This window comes from Tetranychus urticae, chromosome 1, assembly GCF_039701765.1.
Source record: "Tetranychus urticae isolate SD_2017Ah chromosome 1, NJAU_TeUrti_SD_1.0, whole genome shotgun sequence".
NCBI classification, from domain to species: domain Eukaryota; kingdom Metazoa; phylum Arthropoda; class Arachnida; order Trombidiformes; family Tetranychidae; genus Tetranychus; species Tetranychus urticae.
In genome coordinates, this window is record NC_142958.1 from 23,473,253 (window position 1) to 23,491,557 (window position 18,305).

The window sequence follows — 18,305 nt, forward strand, 5'->3', positions numbered from 1 at the left end:
ATGTGTGTGAAAGGAAGAGAAAAAGAGAGAGAAAGAACAAAATTGAAAACATTAAATGAAAAGACAGGAACTGGCCTAGGGCTTGTCATTTCATAATTTTGTCTTCTTCGAGCGACATTTTCTATTTTAAACAAGTAAACTGACTTCTTTAGCTTGTTTTGTTTTTTGGCTCTCCAGAAATACATCTTGATCATATAACTCTCCTTGAATGCCTTTCCACAAGTCGTTACAAATGTCTAAGGACGATTCAGGGGTAACCAATCCTTTAACTTGGCTGGTATCATCTAATGGTGACTTGGTTCGCTCTTTTCTGGCCGAGTTCATTGGAACAGCGATTCTGGTTATATTCACTTGTGGTACCTGTACAGCAACATCACAAAATCCCGATACTTTAGTATCTACTGCTTTATCTTTTGGGTTGACTGTTGCTTGCCTTGTCTTTACCCTTGGTCATGTCTCTGGTTGCCACATTAATCCAGCAGTTACCATTGGTCTTCTAGTTAATGGTCAAATAAATCTTATCCGATCAATTGTTTACATGATTGCTCAATTAACTGGTGGTATCGCTGGTGCTGGTTTGCTTCATGTCATCCTAAAAGATTCTAAAAGTAACCTTTGTGCCACTGCATTGAAAGTTGACCCTATCCAAGGAATCATCGTTGAGTGCCTTATATGCTTCCTCTTGGTCTTAACTGTTTGCAACGTTTGCCAATCAAATCCAGAAATTGCTCCCATCATAATAGCCCTTGCAGTCACCACTGGTCATCTATTTGCGGTAAGAAATCAAATTATTTCACCATAAATCACATTTTGTTGCCTATCTCAACAGTCACTGTTTACACTGCCATTTCACCTTTTTACACGCTTTTTATACTTACCCAAGTTGTTGGTCTCTGTTAAACCCTTGATTTATAGTAATCAAAGAGTCATTTGATAGTCGAATCAGGTTCGTATGTTGATTAGTTTCTTCACACTGATTAGTAAAGTTTGCCTTATTTCACTAAGAAGATGAGATATCCAAGCTTGCATAACTAACGTTTATTGAGAAAGCAATGAAAGCTTTTTTATGGCAATTGTTTTGGAGGGAAAATTTGTATATTTTTATCATTAGCGCACAATTCAATTATTGTTAATGAAACTTGATTCTCTCTGTTGATTATTTTAACTTGATTGTGTTATCCAAATAGTGTTTACATCCTACAGAATTTTCATGGTTACACTCGCCCTAAACAGATAAAATATATTGAAATATTCCTTTTCTGTTTACCTTTATAGCCTATGTGTAAACACACAAAAATATAATAGTTGACCAAGACAATTAATCTATTGTTACCTGTAAATTAAAGCTCCATTATATTGTTTTGAATGCAAAAAAACACAAAACAATCACTTTCTTTTGGCTTACAACTGTGTGTCCAGAATACAATTAGTATAAAATTAACCTTGTCTAAAGACTGTGGAGTTGAACGTTTGTTAAATCCTCTAAATTATCAAACTGATGCTATAATTTAACGCTAAAAGATTCATTAACCAGTCGCTAAAAATTTTTATTTTCATCGTTTCGTTTCACCCAAGGCTTACCTTTTATGCAGTTTTTTTTCATATTCAAATGTTTACCTTTCTCATGTTGTTTAGTCCTCTGTGAATATTAATGTTTAACCATTTTCAGTTCATCATCCGGATGTAATTTATTTCATAGATTAAAAGTACAGTTTATTAAGACAATGAAATTAAATCATCTTCATCTAACCCTGACCAAGACCGTTGAGATTTATCAACCAGAATACAAAGATTAATTGTTTAAAGATTCATCTCTTCGCCCATAATCATTTATCTCGTCTTTTAAGCTTTCTTTTCATTAGACTTTTCCAAATGTTTCTTTCAACATTTCCATCTATTCATGGCTTATCATGATATTTCCAAATAAATTATCAAATTTTATGACCTAGTCAAGTGAATGTCAATTTCCGGATGAAAATGAAGCGATTTATCTTCAACAGAAAACATTTTGAATGGTAAATTTTTCAATGCGTTTCTCTATGTAAACGGATTTCCGAAGGAAAATAGAAGCTTCAAGGTTTTCAGATTAAACCCGATTTTGGGTTAATTTTTATCAACCTAAACTTACATTGGAATTGATTGAATGCATTTGAATTAGTTGAAACCTGTCTACAAATAATTGCTCTTAACTCATCTTGATTTACCTATTTTTTGATTAAGTCTTCAAATGATTGATTACTTGGTTAATTCAATCAAATTGTTTCTTTCAAACTTTTTGTTTCGACTATTTTCATCTTCAAAGGGTTTAATCATTAATTCAATCAATCAAATGATCAAGACAGATGTAAAATGATTGTTAAATAACAGCTTCAAGTATAATTAGTTAAACCATCTTCAATTAAGTATGCAATTGAAATTGCCATCTAAATTGTATCTAATGTGTACGATTGTTTCAATTTCAGTTAAATAACAATTGATTTCTGATTTTTGGGTTTTTTCATCGCTTCTTATTCACAAGTCAAGAGCTTCTGACGTTTACTTAATCATTAAATGACTAGAGTGTCTAAAAGTCTAGATTTCAGGATCGATAGATTGATATTCAGTGATCATGATATTTTCAAGACCAAAATAAATCGATAGCAAAATGATCTTCAAAAATCACCGCGAAGAGTGCAATCAACGAAGTTCAAGTCTAGGCAAAAGTTAACCTGCATTAGACTTTAGCTTAGGTTAACAGTTTTTTATTTCAAATGATCATTTAATATGGCAAAATATATTTAATTGTTGCAAATTTTACTCCAATAATTAAACAATATTTCTCTTTAATTTACACCTGATTTAATAATGAAAAGTATTGATCAAAATGATTAAGGAACCTCTATAAATGACTATTGGGGCGGTTTTTGATTTGCTTTCCGATTTTATAAGAAAAGTTCAATTATTGCTTTCAATATTTTGGGTTTATTGTTAAATTGAATCATTTTTTTCAAGAATTATAGCTTTTTTGATTTCTTTGATCCTTTTCTTGATACATTGTATTACATTACTTTATTTACTCAACAATCGTTTAAATGTTATTTAAATTGAATCTAAAAATGGCGTGTTTTGATTCTTGTTTCATATAATTAACTTTATAGTATTACCTTAATTGTGAAGGTTTTCCAATATATCAAAACAATTGTCATTTGAATTGTTTGTGGGCTTAAAGATTACATTGTACTGATCACAACCACACTTGCTTGTGAGATGGAGTAACAATTTAACATGCAATTCAAACATCCTACAAGTTTAATTTTTCACTTTGATTGTCTAAATGCATTAAATGGGAAAAAAATGTGAACAAAATTGAATCATAATTTTAATGATGAATAGCTCTTGAACATATCAACGGCAACAATTGATTGTAACATTGTATCATTACTCAAGTCTATCTGGATTTGATGATCTAAGCAACTTTCCCTCATCTAAAGCAATAACCTATGCAAAGTTGAATCTTTTATTTAATCATTTATATCTCATCAATTTAAATCAATTGCCACAATAATCTTGTTAATCTATTGACCTTTCTCACGACCATTAATAACATTGACCCAACGGTTAAAGTCTCAACAAGGGCCACTTCATAGGATCATAGGTTTAGACCAGCTGATATAATCTAAATTGATGTTATCAGTTAGTCTTTTTCATATTGCTTTAACAATCAACATACGACTACAATTGACGAGCATTATAATTATAATAACACAATTAAGTGATCGATCAACTGTTTCAAGAATCCAACCCTTTATTGAATGATTGATCAACTTGCAAATTCAATAGTAAAAAATATCAATAAAAGTCTAAATTAATGTCAACAACTTATAATTTTCAAAGCTTACTGTTATTTACATTTGCCTGGCACTTATAAATGGTTAATGACTAGCATCACAATGATGCGAAAATAATTGAACGTTAATTTAGTGGATTGGATATCCATTCATTTTAACCGTTAACATAAAGTCCGTGAAGAGGATGTTGAGAGATGGCCCACTCTTGACTCAATTGACCCCTTGTAACTGTTGAGTTAACCTCCTATTAATTGAGCTTTCAAGCTTCCCAGATGATTGTTGAAATTGACATTGTAATTAAAATCAATTGAATAATTTTTATTAAATATTATTCCATCTCTTTGCCTCTTTAGATCCCATTGACCAGTTCCTCGATGAACACTGCTCGATCTTTTGGACCCGCTGTCATTGCCAATTTTTGGGACCACCATTGGGTAAGTGGTGACAATTAATGTACTTCAAGCAACAATGACAATTTAGGTTGTTGGACATTGCATTTTTAAATCATTACTGTTGGCTAAATTTGGTTTTTTATTATCGTGTGAAACCAATAGCAATAAAATACTGATTTTTCGTGATACAACTTTAATTGCTTGAAAAAGTGCCTTCCTGCAAGTTTGTCATTTTTGCTTGTTTCAAACCAAGCTTTTGTTCATAATCTTATTCGTGTTTTGTTTATCCTTTTCAGGTTTACTGGGTTGGACCGTTGCTTGGTGGAGCTCTTGGTGGCTTCTTCCATCGATATATCTTCATCAACAAATCCATCTATGACCAATGCGAAACTTCGTCCAAAGCCAATGATGAAACTCCCAATGTGACAACCTCCATTTGAAATAACCGATTCAGTCTGAAGATTTATTGAGATTTTCAGGCCTCTGATTTTGGCGTTATACTTTATTTTACCCATTACTTTAAGTTCTTTGAGTTCTTTGAGTTCCACCTTAGTTTTGTTTTCATTTCATTTGATTCATTTCTCTTTTGTTTCTCCATTTTTCAAACCAAAACAAAAAGGAAAATACCAAAAAAAATAATTTACTTTTCTCTTTTTCATTACGCGAAAATCAAATCTTTTTACCTTCAATTATCTAGTTCAAAAGTTTGAATGAACTTTACTGTAATATCAATCTAATACTCTAATGTAAGGTTTAGTTCAAGATTTGTCTGAAACTTAAAATTACTATGATTTGAATTTTTTCAACAATGAGTTTTCAAACACGATAACATTACCATCTATGCTAATTATGCTGATAAAAGATATAAATTTTAAGCTGAAATTCACTTGCTGAGCGATTTCGGGCGATTCCTAGTCAAGGATATCTCTTTCATAATTTTCATGAGTTCAACATGAGATAATTTTGGATACATTGTACCTAGAAAATTAACCTTGAAAAGAGTTGATTCTGACCAAGATAGAGCAGTTTTTGGGCAGAAACATTTGAAGGCCATCAAATTTACTGGACATTGTATTATTGTAAGTCTTACGAAACACGGGTTTAAGGATCGTCAACTGATAAACTAATCATCCAAAATGAAAAATAAACACGAATCTCAGTGAATTAGTGCGCGAATCCTTATCAAAAAAGATCACAACTCTTTTACACACAAATTGTTATCATGGTGATTAACTTTTGAAGTGCGTATAGTAAATAATGTATAATGGATGGTACTGCGAATTTTTCATAACTGTTTAGTAATTGAAACTATAAAGTTCAACTATTTATTTGAGAAATTACAAATTGTAATTTACAATTGATCATAGTTGATCAATTTACATAGATGTCAGCACTCCAAAAAGGCAAAAAACTCAAGGAAATACTGCAAATAAAAGCTTACTTTCAATGGTGCACCCAAAACCGATAAAATTATCAAAAATAAATGAATCAAGCTCAAAAGTTAAATAAAATTTACTAAATTAACCAATGGATTGGACAATTTGATAGGATTTGTTTATGTTTTGAGTAATTTTTGCATTTTCGCTCTCCATTGATCCCACCCTACCACTTAATTTTCCAGAGTACCGACATCTGTTGATTTTTAAATTAGTCATGTTACAAACATTTTTAACACTTTACGACCATAAGGCTCTTATTCATTGTAAGGCAAAGGTTATGTTTTAAATCATACGCTTTGTTTGCTGATATTCTTGTTTAAGTTACTTATTTGATATAAGTTCAGCTAATTAATATGGATGTGGTCCGTTCCAACTTCGTTGAATTACTTCCAAAGATAAGGAATGACATTAAAACGTGTGATTTTATTGCCATTGACACGGAACTCTCTGGTCTTGGTCAAAATGGCAATTCTTTTTTTGATACACTTGAAGAGCGCTATTTAAAAATTAAAAACTCAATCTCTCAATATCTTCTGATCCAATATGGTCTAAGCTGTTTCACCAAATCATCCACCGATAATTCCTATTCTTGTGCAAGTTACAATTTCTACATATTTCCTTACAAGGTACCCGGTGCTAACAACTACAAAGACAAAAGCTTCTTGTGTCAACCTTCTGCTCTCACATTTTTGTCTGGTCATAACTTCGATTTTAATAAATGGATCCGTGAAGGTATCTCCTATATGAACTTAGAGGAAGAGGCTCACTTAACTGAAACATTGAAAAATAAAAATGTCTCTGTCAACACGACCATAAACGATCTGGATAGTACTGTACGGAGTCTTAATGAATCAAGTAGTCAATTGGTAAACACTAATCATGTTCCTGATGACCAGAAAGATTTTATTGAAAATTTTATGTCTGGTCTCAATGATTTTTTCAATGACAGTACAAGAACCAAATGGAATGTTGATCCTTGTTCACCTTATCGGAGGAAATTGATTTTTCAATCAGTTGCTAGTTTAAATATGTCTGGTTTGAAACTAACTTCTTGCCAAGTTACTGAAAACAGTTCAGAGCGATTCATCTCTATTGAAAAAGTGAGTGCCGAACAAAAAGCAAAGGAAGAAGCTCAACTAATTGACGAGGCTGTTGGCTTTACAAAGGTTGTTCAAGAATTAATTGACTGTAAGAAGCCGATTGTTGGGCACAACTTGTTGCTAGATATGGCCCATACGGTTCATCACTTCATCGGACCCCTCCCAGACACTCTTGTCGATTTCAAGGAAATGCTTTCTGAGCTTTGCCCTTATACTTATGACACAAAATTAATGGCTAAATTTGACTCTAAGCTTGACTCACAATTTCAAAGTAAGTCTTGGAAGTTCATAAAAATTTGACTCTTTAAGTAATATTGATTTTCTTTTGATTCTTTTTAGACACCGCACTCAATGATCTCTACAATGTTATCCAAAAAGCTCCTTTTTCAAATATTAAAGCCAAGATAATAAATAGATCAGATTCAGATGAAAAGACAAGCTTCCACAATGCCAGTTATGACTCATATATTACTGGACTAATATTCCTCAACATGTTACACTATTTAAGTCCTAAAAATCAAAAAAGCATATTGGATAGCAGTGAATTTACCAAATTCCGAGGGAAATATAACTTGACTTTCAGTTTCGATTTGGCTTATTTGGATATAAACAAAGATCAAAAGAATCAAGAACGTTCTAATGTATTCCATTTAACTTTCCCACCAACTTGGACCAGATCAGAAATCTATGACCTTCTTTCTCCATTCAAGCCTGGTCAAATTGGTTGGATTGATAGTACATCAGCTTTAATCGCCTTAAATGACGTCAATGGAGTCAAAGACATTGATAGAGTTTTGACCATTCAGAAAAATTCATCAGTTTGCACTATAAAATCTTATAGAGCATTTATGGATGAAAAATCGCCTTCACAAGTACCGAATTCAGGGAAACGTAAAAGCAATCATTTTGATGGTGACAAAGTGGTCGAAACGTCAACGCCGATAGTTAAAAAATTTAAGCCAACTCCTGTTAAACCAGAAATTAAAATGTTTGCACAAGAATCTGATTGGTCCTAACAAATTCTGCATTTTCATATTTTTTATTAGCTACTTTTCAACGAACATTTTTTGTAATTTATTCAAAACTGTGTTAAATTATTATTATTATTGTTTTTTTCTATTGATTGATGATTGTTATTGAATGCGCAATGAATCCAAGCTATCTTTTCACTCTAAAATTGCAGGTTGGAAATTGATTTGTGACCTCATTTCACTGTAAAGCTTCACATTCAGTAAGCAGTTTAACTAAGTCACCGCATTTATCCAATGCTATCGTTTCATCTCCACCGCCAATACAACGTCCACAAATGAAAACTCTTGGAACCTAAAATTTATCAGTTGCATTGTAAGTTATCGATATTGGAATATTAAAGTTGCATGCCATTGGCATTATATGTTTTCAATACTCACAGTCTTTGCTCCAGTGATTAATTTCAAGTAATTTTGTATGATATTGCTGTTTGGGTTATTATCGAGTTCAACAACTTGGTATTGATCTGATTTAATCGGGTAATTAGACAACACTTTCTTTGCAGATTCACTTGAAGGGCAATAAATCTCAAGTAATCTCAATAAATCTTTTACAACTTATTACGAAACAAGAAAAAGGTTCATCTGAATATTTGCCACTCTCAGTAAGTTTGCGAAACACTGGTAAATTCCCGATCGCTTGAATATTTTATCTTATGGTAAGAGACGCAAATTAAAGTTAGCAATAGACTACGAATTCACGTTTAACAAAAAGATACAATCAACACAATTGTCACATTTATATATTAATACAAATGACAAAAAACGAGTAAAAATTAATGTCTTTCAAATCGAGACTCTTTTAATACTTTTAATAATCAATATCCTTCTAACACAAAAGATTTGTGTTTGAATGATTAAAATAATTTACAAAGCAAAGCTTTTTCCAAATATTTGACTAGAATGAGAAATTATTTAAATATATTGTATCGAGTTATGATTAAGGAATGTATTGGAATTTGAGTCGATTAATTTTTTCTTTTTCATTTCAAAATTGATTCCATCAAATCCATTTGTTTCTTTGTATTCATCCAGAGACTTTCGTGGTTTGTACAAGACTGGTTTCGTGGTTAATATATTCATTGCACTCATAGTACCGCCAGTTTAAGTATTGCCAAGTTTTGATTAAGCTTAATTGATGCAAATGGTATCTTGATCACAATTTGATGTTTACCTATTTCTACTTCCAACTTGATAGTAAAATAGTAAAATAACGAGTAATCTAATTAGTTAACGATTAGGTTTATGGAAAAAAGGATTTAAAGGATGAATCCTCATCATTGTATTTGGTAGAGTTAATTTTGTCCAAATACAATGTTAATGAGATTTTTTGGAATTGTAAATTGCATTTCATTTAAATGGAGGCCTCGATGTAAGTGTTCGAGTAGCTGAAGAAGATGAACTGGTTCTTGTCCGTGAAGATGGTCGAAAAGAGTTATTGTATAGAGCTGAAGTTGACTGTGGACTTCGTCGATTTTTATCTTGTTTCTTGCGAGACATTTCTTGATCCTGGTACTTTTCATTAGTAGAAGATGAAATCTCTCCTAAGTCCTCACACATATCATCGGATCTACGATCAGAATGCGGATCAACATTAGATTCTTGACCATCTCTAGAGCGCCTACCAATTCTATGCGATCGATATCGATCATGCATTGTAGCAAGGGGTAAGGATGTAGCACCACTTTCGAACTCTCCTGGCTCGAAACTTACTTCATCATAAATATGATCAGTAGCTGAACGAGTTAAGGACATTTTATTGCGAGTCTCGTTGCTTCGCTGTTTTGATTTGTGGACAGATTTATTACTAGTAGAAGATGATTTTGATGGATCAGAGTTTTCTGGAGATCGTTTTTTTCGCAAAGATTGAAGTTGACTACTTGATAACTGAGGTCTAGGAGCCAATGGTTTGTCAAACTCGAATACAATGATAGCCGAGTCTTTGATTTTTTGTTGAACTTCAGCTGGTAGCAGAGACCAACTTGGTACGGTAACAGCTACATTAACGTTGTTAACCAAAAATCTTTCACAATGGCGATACATTTTACGCACTAAAGCAACATATGATTCCGCATAAGGTCCATAACCAAAAGCCTCTTCATTTTCAGCAATTGAAATAATGTTATTCAATTTAACCAGTGTTTTGCAAGCGATTTCAGGTGTCATATTATTCATGGCAGCAAGGAATGTTTCTTCCAAGGCTGAGATATTCCACGAATTTGCTCTTCCTAAAGAAATGAAGGATTCACTGGCAACTATTAGATCATAATTTCCAGCAACAAAATTAACACATTGTTCAATTAGACGGCCAATGAGGGAGAAAATTGGTTCAGCCCATTTAACTTTTGGTGTTGTTTTTGTAAGCCGATCACAATGCAAAACAATCTCGATTATGGATTTAGGTGTCATACTATGAATTGTACTTTGGAAACATGAATCCAATAATGAGTTAGGTAAACAGGCAAAAGAACGGGTTGGCCAGAGTCGAGCAAAGTGTTTTCCTGACCAAGTTAGACATTTTTGATGGAGTGTTGAGAATCCACATTCAGAAGAAACAATAAGACAATCAACAACACCGACTGTGCATTCTGAGCAAGGCTTGTGGAAAAAATGACAATAAGTTTTTTCCAGTTCATAGATGACAACATCTCGAAGAGTATCCAAAGCCAGAAGGTTAGATAGTAAGGCCAATTCAGCTAGATTAAAGTTGTCATCTGTTGGAATGTTTAAGCCACCACTGTAAATATGGCATAAAGCAAAATGAACTGTAATGTAGCTGAATCCTTGGAGGGTAATGTTTGTTGTTTTAGAATCACGCCATTCACCGGAAAACATAGCTGAGAAATATGGACTACGTGCCACCAAGATGCATTTATGAGCCTTTAATGTCCGATTTTCAGCTTTAATGGTAATATCAGCATTGATACCATTGTAATACATTTGCAGTAAATCCTCGCCTAGTTTTGAACAAGAATTAATTGTTCGTCTGTGTTCATCATCTCTGGATCCACTTGGCCTACTATGCTTATCATCTTTATTAATAAACATATTGACCTCTGAAGTGTTTTTCCGATGTTGTGCAGCATGATTCATGGAGGGAGTAGATTGTTGATCTTCTTGTGTTTCGTTGCGCCAAAGAGAGGCTCCTTTTTTAACCTGGGAATGTGTTTTGATACTTAATAACCAATCTTCATCATCACCATGTGTACATTCAGAATTTATAGAGGATAACATTCCACTATCCATTGAACTCATTGGCGATGTTGATTGACGATTAATGTTTTTGGGTCGGCTTTTGTTGAAGGAATGACGATTATTTCCTAATACAGATGAACTGCTTGCTTGTTTTCGATAATTTACTGATCTCCTTGAGTTTGTATTATTGGATATACGTCCACTGTTATTTTCATCATTAGATTCACATCCTCGATTTGTTCTGCTTCGAGCTTCTAACGTCGATCCATGTCTCATTGATAACGAAGAGCTACTTTTAATCTCTTCACCATCTGCGGGGTCAATTTTTGGAACACGTTTGTCTTTCACTTTGTTTTTGTCTCTTTCAATGGTCCTTGATTTTTGTTCCTCTTCAGGTCCAACAGAGTTTAAATCTATGAACATGAAACCACTGCTTGTCATATTAATTTCCTCTTTTTTCGTGTCTCTAGATGAATCGCAGTTTGGCGTACTACGAGACATGGAGTCCATATCAACAAAAAATTGAAATAATGAGCTGCTTTGTGATCTAGATACTTTAGATTGAGTGGTTAAGCTTTCAGGTACTTCTGCTACTGGAGTTGCAACATCAGCATCAGTTGCTGCCTCGTCATTGTCGTCATCAAGCGAATCCTTAGTTGATTCTTCTTTTGTGGAATTTAAATTAAGCTCAAGTGAGTCAAGTCTGTGTCTAAGATTGGTTTCTGATGAAGATTTTTCACCTTGAAAAGCTTGATTCCCAATCAAAATCTGCGACTCGCAATGATTTGAATCTTTTTCATTGTTCTTTTCTTCTCCATCATCATCATCAAGGTTTTTCAAAATGTGATCTTCCAATTGTATAGATGTAAGCATATCGTAAGTTCCACTTCGAACCATTTGACTAGATTCACTCGAGGTTAAACCTTCGTCTTTTTGTCCAGCTGCTAAGCTGTCTTCATAATCAGTACTATGGCGCTCATTCTTATTATCTTCCGAAGAGATACTAGCATTATTCAGTGAATCTGTAACAAGTTCCAGGCTATCTGAAGGCTTTAGGCTATCTTTATCGAATCCACCATTACAAGCTCGTACAAAATCTTCTAGACTGTCTTCTTTGATCAGGCCATTTGACAGATTGTCTTCATCAACAGAGGAAACTGATTTTTTGTCAATTCCAGATTCGGAAGTCATGGTTATTGAAATATGTGCACGTAGTTTGTCAACGATCAATGATTCATCAAAACAAATGTCCTCATGACAATAGACTTTTTGGAGAAAATCAGTGATTTCTTTACAGTCAATGGTAGATGGAAGTCGGTAAGTGTTGAATCCTCGCTTAGAATGCTTAGAAGATGTGAAATCAAAATGGTTGATCAGGAGTAAATAAAAAGTAGGAACTCGCGAAGCCAATAGGCAGCTATGACAAGGCTTCCTAAATGTATCTCCTTCAATGAATGTATCTGCAAATGTTTCTTTGTCAAGTAATCTGTAAATATTGAGCGTAATTCCCATAAAGGAGAGAATTAAAGGAAAAAGATAAAATAATTAAATATCTTTCATAAAAAAATCGAAATAATAAAAGCTCACAATATGGCAAAACAGTTTAAACCAACTCCCTATCGATCGATAGTAAAGATTACCTTACCTTGTTAAATCTTGTTGTAGAGTCTTACGACAATTGGAGCGTAATTTATTCAATTCTTTAACACATTTGGCTTGAAAAGCATCATTCACTATTGATGATACAGACGATAAAGCTGTCCTTTTCCTGGGTGAAGCTTTAATTGATTGGTGATGAGCTGATGAACTCACAGAGAAGGCCATTGAAATAGGAAAAAAGGAAAGGTTCGCTATAAACTGTACAGTGTACAACAGTCATCTGAGGTTGATTCATTTCATATTAACCATCCAAACCATTAACCAATTCAAGAGTTGATATCCGAAAATAAATTAAATGTATATAAAATAATCGTAACGGGAACTGGTTAAATTGAACAAAAGGAAATAAATTGCACTCGATTTAAATTTAGAAACAATTAGATTGGTATAGTAAAAGGTAAACACAAATCATAACTGTAAAACCAGTGGCTGTTCCAGTTGAGAAAAGATGAAGCATAATGAATGTTTCTGCGTTGTGTGTATTGTGTATGTTTTATGTTTATTGTTGGGTGATTTAAGACGTAATCAAAACTATAAACAATGAGACACAATTAATAAAACAACTTGAAGATTAGCAGTTGACTAGCATTGTAATACGATGAGGGAAACCATTGAATAGCAAGGATAATTAATTCAGCGCTATTTAAAAATTAAAAACTCAATCTCTCAATATCTTCTGATCCAATATGGTCTAAGCTGTTTCACCAAATCATCCACCGATAATTCCTATTCATGTGCAAGTTACAATTTCTACATATTTCCTTACAAGGTACCCGGTGCTAACAATTACAAAGACAAAAGCTTCTTGTGTCAACCTTCTGCTCTGACATTTTTGTCTGGTCATAACTTCGATTTTAATAAATGGATCCGTGAAGGTATCTCCTATATGAACTTAGAGGAAGAGACTCACTTAACTGAAACATTGAAAAATAAAAATGTCTCTGTCAATCAGTCGCTAGTTTAAATATGTCTGGTTTAAAACTAACTTACTTAACTTTTAGAGCATTTATTGGTGGAAAATCGCGTTCACTCGTACCCAATTCTGGGAAACGTAAAAGCAGTCATTTCGATGGTGACAAAGTGGTCAGCACGTCAACACCGAAAGTTTAAGCCAACTCCTGTTGACCAGAAATTAAAATGTTTGAACAAGAATCTGATTGGGCCCAACAATTTCTGCATTTTCATATTTTTATTAGCTACTTTTCAACAAAACATTTTTTGTGATTTATAATATTCAAAACTATAGTTATAAATAAATTAACACAGCCGTGTTAAATTATTATTGTTTTTTTTCTATTGATTGATGATTGCAGGTTGGATAGGTGAAAAGATTTGCGACTTCATTTTACTGTAAAGCTTCACATTCAGCAAGCAGTTTAACTAAGTCACCGCATTTATCCAATGCTATCGTTTCATCTCCACCGCCAATACAACGTCCACAAATGAAAACTCTTGGAACCTAAAATTTATCAGTTGCATTGTAAGTTATCGATATTGGAATATTAAATTTGCATGCCATTGGCATTATATGTTTTCAATACTCACCGTCTTTGCTCCAGTGATTAATTTCAAGTAATTTTGTATAATATTGCTGTTTGGGTTATTATCGAGTTCAATAACTTGGTATTGATCTGATTTAATCGGGTAATTAGACAACACTTTCTTTGCAGATTCACTTGAAGGGCAATAAGTTTTAGAAAAAATTACAACTTTGGCTGAATTAATTGTCGAATCAACAAACTGTTTATTTTCCTCGTCACTTACAATTGGAATCTGATGTTGACTTACTTTTAACCCCATGGTAATTTATTAAAATATGGAAGCACTGAAAAGTATACAAAAACTGTTTACAGTTTAACAAATGATGAAATCAACTCGAGTCGAATCAGCTGTTTTCAAGAGCCATGTGAAATAATTTAGGTATTGAAATATAGAGACCATTAAATTGACCAGTTTAAATATGATTTAATTAAACAAAACTTTCAAGAAAAGTTATATCTGAAGTATACTTGAGATTTATCATTTTCAAATCAAAATTATCAATTCATATTTCCCGAAATATTGCAACAGATAAAACCAATAGTAACAGATTGTTTTACAGTAAAGGCGCAAATTACGATTTCAGGTAAAAATCAAGAAATGTTTTATTCCAATATTTTTTCAATCTACCAATTCAATCAACTAATCAATTAGTTTGAGAATTAGGAGAAATTGAATGATTTCTTGAAGACTTTTGAAAAAAGTAATTATAATTACACCACAAGTCTTTTTTAATATCAACTAAACCAAAGAATATCACTTGAAAAATTTCCCAATGGCAAAAGTTGGAATCAAGCATCTTTTTACTTTTATCTACCATTTTTTACTAGCCAAGCCAATTCCTGAGTTTTCGATGATTATCAACCTTGTTATCCATCTAAATCTTGATTCAGAATGATTTTGATTGCATAAGTTAGGTATATTTGTCACAAATTTACTTATTTAATAATTTATTTGAGTCTTGCAGCAAAATAAACGTAAAACATGTAAGGTTATTATAACCTAATAAAAAGTCAATCAAAGGTAATAAATTTACCAAATAATTAATAATCACGAAGCAAGAGTTTGTCCTCTTCTTTTTTTATCCATTTTATAATTGTTTGGGCAGCATTTAGACCCATTGATTTGGTTGTTGTTGGTTCTAGTTGAGCATACAGTTGGAATGTTGGTGAATGCCAGCCAAGTATTATAACTTTATGTCGATCACTTCGAAGCCAAAGGATTTTTAGTCGTGAAGATAACATACGATGAGCCACAAAGTGAATCAAAGGGCTAATTTGAACGACGGGATCGAATTGAGGAAGGTTTGATCGAAATATTGACTGTGAACGTAAAGTCATGTACCAAAAATATTGCAGACAAGGAATGTTGAGGTCACTAAATGGTGGTGGAGCTAATTTTATCTTATTCAACCTTTCTCCTAAATTATCTTTGACCATTTGACAGTTGTGAAAATCTTCTTTATCCGTTGTTAATAAGACCAAACATAATTGTGGTGAAGTTGTCTCTTGATTGTGATTAAGGTAAGATATGTGTCCATGCATAAAGGCTGAAGCATCAATTCGAGGTAAACACAATGGTAACCATAAACTTTCAACCGTTTTCAATTGTGATTCAGAGGCCATTACCAAACATTGAATCAATTGCATATCAAGAGGACTCAATTTGGAGTATTTACTATTATAATTAGAGACGGAGAGTATTTTTGTAGATGGAAATTCATCTTCTGAAGTACGGAGGAAACTATCAGAATCAGATTCTCCCGAAAAATAATAGTCAGATGGCTCAACCGTTAAAAGCAGTCCGAAAGCAATTCTGGATTTTACAGATGCTATACTTGAGTTTATTGCGTTGGTAATAGAATCTCGAACTGTTTGATTCAATGGATAGACAGGAATTAAAGCTCTGTTGGTGTAAGATCGATGATAATTAATTTGATAGCTAGTTGACCCACTGGAAGGTGAAGATCTGTTTTGATTTTGTTTAGGTGATGACAAAGGCATGGCCAGCGATGAGATATAACCATAAGTTAACGATGTCTTCACATTATCTCTTCTTTTAGATTCTTTAGATGATTCTGACATAGATGACAAGGAATGTTTGATTGCACATTCTTCTAATGATGATGAGGATATAATTTGGTGGCCTTGTCGACGACAAACAATTGGTTTACCAATAAAACCTTGTTCAACCAGAATATGAACCATTTTTTCGTTTCCTGTTAATAACCGTCGCAAGTCAAATGTTGCTCTCTGCTCGAAAACTGACCTCAAGGTTTTTTCAGTAATCACAGAAACCAATTGAGCATGAATCTGGTTGATTAATAAATTACCATCAATTCCGGAAAATGCATGGGTTACTACTACAAATATTAATGGTGTCCTTTGACTAAAAATTATTTTCAACCCCGATTTGGTTATAATAAAACGAATAGTATCTTTCAGTACATCCTGGAAACAATTGATCAACGCTTGACATAAAGGTAATAAGGTAACAATGTCCTCTCTGGCAGTGTACGAGTAAATTGGCTTGCCTGACTCACTGAGGACAAACAGTTCAAGTAAATTGGGATGATGACAGCATTGAAATTCGGTTGTCGAGGAATCACTGGTGATTAGACTGACATTATTTACTGGATTTTTCGAGGTACTTGAATGAGTAGATGAATTTGATGGAGAAGGTGAAGGAGGTGGCGATGAACATGGAGTAGTAGATGAGGCTGTTGAAAATGAGCCATTCTCATTACATTCACAAGATGACATTGGCTGAGTATCTAGTGAAAGCAAAACAAAACAAAATAAATTATTAATTCTAATTAAGACATAGAAAACAAAATAAGACAAAAGACGTTTTTTTCATCAATAGTCTTTTCTCATTTTACACTTGAAACATCTGATACTGCTTGTTGTCGTTTGTTGATGTTTATGTCGCCACATAGCTCTAGTGGACGCCCTAAATGGTTAAAATTGGAGGGTAAATTGATTTGTCTATTTGAACATATGCTTATAATTTTTCATGAAGAGCCTATTTTTGTTTACAATATTAAGTCCAATGAACCAACTGAGTCAACATTTGTTTAAACCATTTTAATGAATCTATTTATTGAATTTGGTTAGCAATTGCAGCAGTTGAGGCAAATCTTTATCTCATTATCAAGCCATTAAGCATTTGATAAAAACCAGGTTATTAACAACACTTTGTATACAATTATTGAACTGATTAAAGTCAATTTTTCATTCTGAAAATTCACTGATTAGTGAGGGAGATTTGAAATTGACCTGGGAAATTGAATAATACAAAGCTTGCAGTGGAGAAAAGAAAAGCTTAGTTCGCCTTTTTCAATATCAAGTTTCCAATACATTGTCCGGTCTATAAGATAATCAACACCAATTCGTGGTTTAATTATCCACCATTAATGAAATTTTAACCTGAATAGTTAACAAAATGAGTTGAATTTGAGTAAATCAAAAGTAAGAAATGACAATCTACTCTAGAGTTAACACTTACTGATTGTTTCCATCAATCCATGTGCAAGGGTTTCAATTTCATTGAATCACTCTACCAAATCAGTAACTTGAATGCTCGAATCAGTTTAATTGTAGTCCAAAATTAATGATTTCCATTAACAATTTCAATTTCAATCGAAAGCTTCAAGTCAACATGAAAGACAGTCAAGCTTTTCTCAGTTCATCAATATTTCAATTTTTTGTTACCTCAAGACAATCAGTTAAAAGCTCTAGTTGTGATGTAACCTTAAAAGGTGTCTACAGCATGTTTGATCATTCAAATCACTTGAATAAGTGTATCAATTGTCAATGGTAATATTCATTCGAGATTATCATTTTCTTGTCCACAATCACGAGTAAATCAGCCGAAGATTAATCCTTCCATCTACAGAACATGTTTTTATAAGTGGCAATCAGTGTTGATCGTTAACAATTTGTATCTATTTTTTAATAAACCATTTTGTATTGTAGGTTAGTTTACAGAGTAATATTCAATGTATGTTGATTAGTTTGACAATTAGTCTGGATCAACCTCTCAACCAACCGATGATCATCAAACAAACCAATTGATAGCAATTTGTTTCCTCATTATCACCATGATTGAGTGAAACCACTAATCA

General features: G+C 32.9%; 5 protein-coding genes and 1 long non-coding RNA gene across 7 annotated transcripts; 2 read left to right on the forward strand and 4 right to left on the reverse strand.

Annotated features, from left to right (window-relative positions):
- Positions 1–88: 88 nt before the first annotated feature.
- On the reverse strand, positions 89–1,045 carry LOC112538890 (uncharacterized). The gene is made up of 2 exons (XR_003082296.2): positions 879–1,045; positions 89–766 (listed from the first exon to the last, which is right to left on the reverse strand). It is a non-coding gene; the product is annotated as an uncharacterized LOC112538890 (long non-coding RNA).
- LOC107362447 (aquaporin) lies at positions 98–4,858 on the forward strand. Its single transcript, XM_015929526.3, has 3 exons — positions 98–775; positions 4,181–4,261; positions 4,516–4,858. The coding sequence occupies exons 1-3, from the start codon at positions 209–211 to the stop codon at positions 4,657–4,659; spliced, it is 792 nt and encodes a 263-aa protein (XP_015785012.1). The 5' UTR covers positions 98–208; the 3' UTR covers positions 4,660–4,858.
- A 1,055-nt stretch (positions 4,859–5,913) lies between these two features.
- On the forward strand, positions 5,914–14,184 carry LOC107362515 (poly(A)-specific ribonuclease PARN). Of its 2 annotated transcripts, XR_016198071.1 has the most exons (3): positions 5,914–7,029; positions 7,098–7,941; positions 13,954–14,184. XR_016198071.1 is itself a non-coding variant. In XM_015929602.3 (2 exons), exons 1-2 carry the CDS (start codon positions 6,012–6,014, stop codon positions 7,772–7,774), a joined length of 1,695 nt encoding a protein of 564 aa, XP_015785088.1. In that variant the 5' UTR covers positions 5,914–6,011; the 3' UTR covers positions 7,775–8,166. The 2 variants fall into 2 exon arrangements, 1 of the variants encoding a protein (XP_015785088.1); XM_015929602.3 differs by lacking the exon at positions 13,954–14,184 and having other exon boundaries at positions 7,098–8,166.
- Positions 8,563–13,493, reverse strand: LOC107362513 (uncharacterized). The gene is made up of 2 exons (XM_015929600.3): positions 12,627–13,493; positions 8,563–12,467 (listed from the first exon to the last, which is right to left on the reverse strand). Exons 1-2 carry the CDS (start codon positions 12,803–12,805, stop codon positions 9,137–9,139), a joined length of 3,510 nt encoding a protein of 1,169 aa, XP_015785086.1. The 5' UTR covers positions 12,806–13,493; the 3' UTR covers positions 8,563–9,136.
- On the reverse strand, positions 13,811–14,847 carry LOC107362517 (glutaredoxin-1). Its single transcript, XM_015929603.3, has 2 exons — positions 14,186–14,847; positions 13,811–14,099 (listed from the first exon to the last, which is right to left on the reverse strand). Exons 1-2 carry the CDS (start codon positions 14,438–14,440, stop codon positions 13,986–13,988), a joined length of 369 nt encoding a protein of 122 aa, XP_015785089.1. The 5' UTR covers positions 14,441–14,847; the 3' UTR covers positions 13,811–13,985.
- A 252-nt stretch (positions 14,848–15,099) lies between these two features.
- On the reverse strand, positions 15,100–17,235 carry Mon1 (vacuolar fusion protein MON1 homolog). The gene has a single exon (XM_015929601.3). The coding sequence runs from the start codon at positions 16,939–16,941 to the stop codon at positions 15,223–15,225; it is 1,719 nt and encodes a 572-aa protein (XP_015785087.1). The 5' UTR covers positions 16,942–17,235; the 3' UTR covers positions 15,100–15,222.
- Positions 17,236–18,305: the final 1,070 nt, after the last annotated feature.

Bases quoted from the DNA above. Each gene is read 5' to 3' on its own strand.
- Mon1 (XM_015929601.3), bottom strand. From the start codon at position 16,941: ATGTCATCTTGTGAATGTAATGAGAATGGCTCATTTTCAACAGCCTCA.
- LOC107362447 (XM_015929526.3), top strand. From the start codon at position 209: ATGCCTTTCCACAAGTCGTTACAAATGTCTAAGGACGATTCAGGGGTA. The intron at 776-4,180 runs GTAAGAAATCAA...TTGCCTCTTTAG, and splicing joins CCACTGGTCATCTATTTGCG to ATCCCATTGACCAGTTCCTC. The intron at 4,262-4,515 runs GTAAGTGGTGAC...TATCCTTTTCAG, and splicing joins ATTTTTGGGACCACCATTGG to GTTTACTGGGTTGGACCGTT.
- LOC107362517 (XM_015929603.3), bottom strand. From the start codon at position 14,440: ATGGGGTTAAAAGTAAGTCAACATCAGATTCCAATTGTAAGTGACGAG. The intron at 14,100-14,185 runs GTGAGTATTGAA...GATAAATTTTAG, and splicing joins TAATCACTGGAGCAAAGACG to GTTCCAAGAGTTTTCATTTG.
- LOC107362515 (XM_015929602.3), top strand. From the start codon at position 6,012: ATGGATGTGGTCCGTTCCAACTTCGTTGAATTACTTCCAAAGATAAGG. The intron at 7,030-7,097 runs GTAAGTCTTGGA...GATTCTTTTTAG, and splicing joins GCTTGACTCACAATTTCAAA to ACACCGCACTCAATGATCTC.
- LOC107362513 (XM_015929600.3), bottom strand. From the start codon at position 12,805: ATGGCCTTCTCTGTGAGTTCATCAGCTCATCACCAATCAATTAAAGCT. The intron at 12,468-12,626 runs GTAAGGTAATCT...CAATATTTACAG, and splicing joins CTACAACAAGATTTAACAAG to ATTACTTGACAAAGAAACAT.